At 37.3% G+C, this 3,269-nt stretch overlaps 1 protein-coding gene across 2 annotated transcripts in view; it reads right to left on the reverse strand.

The window, feature by feature from the left end:
* Positions 1-846: 846 nt before the first annotated feature.
* The window catches only part of GSTCD (glutathione S-transferase C-terminal domain containing), a 133,547-nt gene continuing 131,124 nt past the window's right edge, over positions 847-3,269 (reverse strand). The window contains exon 12 of one of the 2 annotated variants that reach the window (XM_007452160.1): positions 847-1,159. In XM_007452160.1, coding sequence (XP_007452222.1) covers positions 1,023-1,159 — 137 coding nt within the window. In that variant the 3' untranslated portion in view covers positions 847-1,022. The remainder of the gene's footprint in view (positions 1,160-3,269) is intronic. The other variant, XM_007452161.1, reaches the window with a different exon arrangement.

Here is a 3,269-nt window from a genome sequence, read left to right on the forward strand (position 1 = left end):
GGTGGAATAAGGACAATTTGGGTGGAGAGAACTACTCAAATAAGCTTCCATACTCAACTCCTTCCACCTGCAATTTATACTCAGTACGTTTTACCAAAAAAAAAATAAATAAAAATAAAAAATGATTGGTATCTGAAAAACAAATCCTGTGACCATACATTATATTATGATGTAAAGAACTTAACTAATTCATGAACCTTTCTCTTGTACATGATTTACTTTTACAGGCAAGGCACTGTGTCTGTTGCAACTCATCTTTGTATCCTTAGGCGAATCTAGGCCAGGATCTTGAAAATAATGGATCTGCAACAATTATTTATTGACTTGAATTAATAAATCAATGTATTTACTGATTAGTTAGAATTTAAGTCCAAATTACATGTTCCTTTAATGGGAAATTTACTGAAATTATTTAATATCTTCATATAAAACGTTTGAACCAGCAATGATCTTATTTGGTAATTTATGAGAAGTATGTTTAAAAGGAGTATATGAAATGATATATAAGTCCAACTCACCCCGGCTTAAAAATATAAGCATACTGTAACTATCTGACTAGATTTTTGAAAAAATTATTTAAAAAGTACAATTGTTAAAAATATAAAAAACAAACCACTGAGTCTAGTTTTGGTCTCCACTTGAATCTCTAAATGATTTTAAGGCTGCAAGTACATTCTTTTGAACTGAACCCCACACTGGCAAGATCAGAAAAGCTGTGAACTGAGAAAGAAATCGCTATTCCAGTAATGGAAACTCCTCTCGTGAGTATCACTCTGCTGGCAGCTGAGACTTCAGGGGATTCTCACTCTGAAAACCAGCAGTCCTTTAATCACAATTACAAGAGCATTTGTGATGCTTTGCAGGTAGCCTTCCTCCAAGACTTTCCTGCTGTGTTCTTCCCTGAGCACAATAGGTTCAAGATGGCTAAAGCTGTTTCCTAGTTATGCCAAGACCCTCCTGAATGCCACTGGGCTTTCATCACAGAGATGGATGGCAAAACATCAAACGTGGAATATCTCATTCTAAATGGGGACTCCCACAATCATGTTATTTTTGGGAGAGCAGCTCTCTGGCTCCATGGATATCACTTGAATGGAGTAGCCACGTTCTTCTGCAGCTCTTGCTCGATCCAGATCCACCAGGAACATGCACTGTTTTCCTGAAATACAGTAAAACGGTAACATGAGACACCCTTCAGCTAACAGTGCAGCTTCAATTTGTTTAAGGGACCCTATACAATGACAAAATCTACGAGTACTATGCAGAATGATGTTTGCCCCCAAGTCCTGTTCCATCTCTTTCAATTTAATTCTCGATCAGTATGGACAGAAGACAATTACAAGTATACGACATTTCACAGATTTGTTTCTGCTAGTAATTTAAAGAATGTTAACCTTTTAAAATGTATTTATAAATAAATCTCAAATAAAAACTACAGATTCCATTTCCCACTTTGGTTAAAAATCCATTTTAACACGTTTCCTCTTCATGCCCTATGAAAATACATTATCTGCAATATTGTAAAAAAAAAAAAAAAATCTGTCTTTAAGAATGTCTAAAATAACATCCAAAGGGATACCTGAAAGACATATTACATTTTGTACATGGAGTTTTTAGGACAATGAAGAAATAATAGAAAAATATTTGAGAAAATTCTCAATTGTGTGCTGATTATTTCAGGTGGATGTGTAATGTTGAGTGTAATATAATCTTAATTTAATAAAGCTCCTGTACCCTTATGAAATAGCGGTAATTCAATTTTCCTTCTAATCTTGGAAAACAAAAGAGGAAACTTGACTGGTAAGCAAAGCAGTTATTTTGTGTCCTTTGGCAAATGCAAACTTCTAATTCAAAGTAGCTAAGAAAAAAAACTGATTTGGGGTTGAATATATTCAAAGCTAAGGTTTACTTTTACACTTTCAATTTCTTTAAATTCAATATATAAGCTTTTTCATCTTCTTGGAAAAAGGTTACTGACTATGCAGAACTTCATTCGTTCCATTTTTTCCTCAATAATTATAATAATTCCTATACATTATTTTAAAATGATTTATTTGAATGACAGCAGAAATTGCTAAGCTAAAACAGCTTTAAAAGTAAAGACGTGACTGAAATTGAAAAGTTCTTCTGTGGAAGACAGATGACTCCTCCCACAAAAACAGTGGAAGGTGAAATCAGTAGGTAAGAAATTGACAGCGAAAGATTCAGATTTAAAATATGTTGTATGGGCTTCCCTGGTGGCGCAGTGGTTGAGAGTCCGCCTGCCCATGCAGGCGACACGGGTTCGTGCCCCGGTCCGGGAAGATCCCACATGCCGCGGAGCGGCTGAGCCCATGAGCCATGGCCGCTGAGCCTGCGCGTCCCGAGCCTGTGCTCCGCAACGGGAGAGGCCACAACAGTGAGAGGCCCGCGTACCGCAAAAAAAAAAAAAAAAAGTTGTACATTTCCCCTAAAAGGCCCCATGCCAAAAAGGATGAACTGCGATAGAAACGATATAAAAAGAGATGTCTAGGATTCTATTTAGGCTAAATGGCCCCCTCTTCATCAACAGCTGCATGGCTGACATTCTTTTTTTCCTTAAAATATTGTTCCTCCTTTAAGACATCTGTAAATGCTCCCCCTCCACCCCACCAACCTTTCAATTTAAAATGAAACATTCTCTGTCAGAATGGGATGCTCTACATTCCTTCAGTACCCACTCTGGGTTTACATTGCAGCTCATTTACCCTTGGCTTTGACCCCAGTCCAGTCCATTTTTCCTTTTGCATTACGTACAAGAGTCTCATGTTTTTACATGTTGAAGCAGTGTCTTCACAACTGAAAGCCAGTTGTTGGTAGTCTACCTTTCGGGGTCTGGGAAGCTTCCTAAAATGTTCACAGAACAAAAGTATGGTTCAAAGAATAGATGCAGACATTTCATGGGGTCTGTGACTTTGAACCTGACTTTCCCTCCCTTCACGCCAGCGATCTTGCCAAATGGTCCTCCTCCTCCACTCTAGCAATTTCCCTCCCAGCCACTCCCTTCTGGTTTGATGCCTAAACATCAACATATACACCCCCATCCATCACACCAATTATGCCTTCATTGACTCTAGTGGAGCTGTAGCAAATGTAACTTGATATATATATATACATATATATATATATATATACATATATATATATAGACACACACACATATGTAAATTATACCTCTCTCTATATATAGATTCAACTGTGCATTCAACTACTCAAAATGTTGGGAATGGGAAAAAGAGGAGGAAGAGGGA

Source organism: Lipotes vexillifer, unplaced genomic scaffold (genome assembly GCF_000442215.2).
Source record: "Lipotes vexillifer unplaced genomic scaffold, Lipotes_vexillifer_v1.1 scaffold22, whole genome shotgun sequence".
NCBI lineage: Eukaryota > Metazoa > Chordata > Mammalia > Artiodactyla > Lipotidae > Lipotes > Lipotes vexillifer.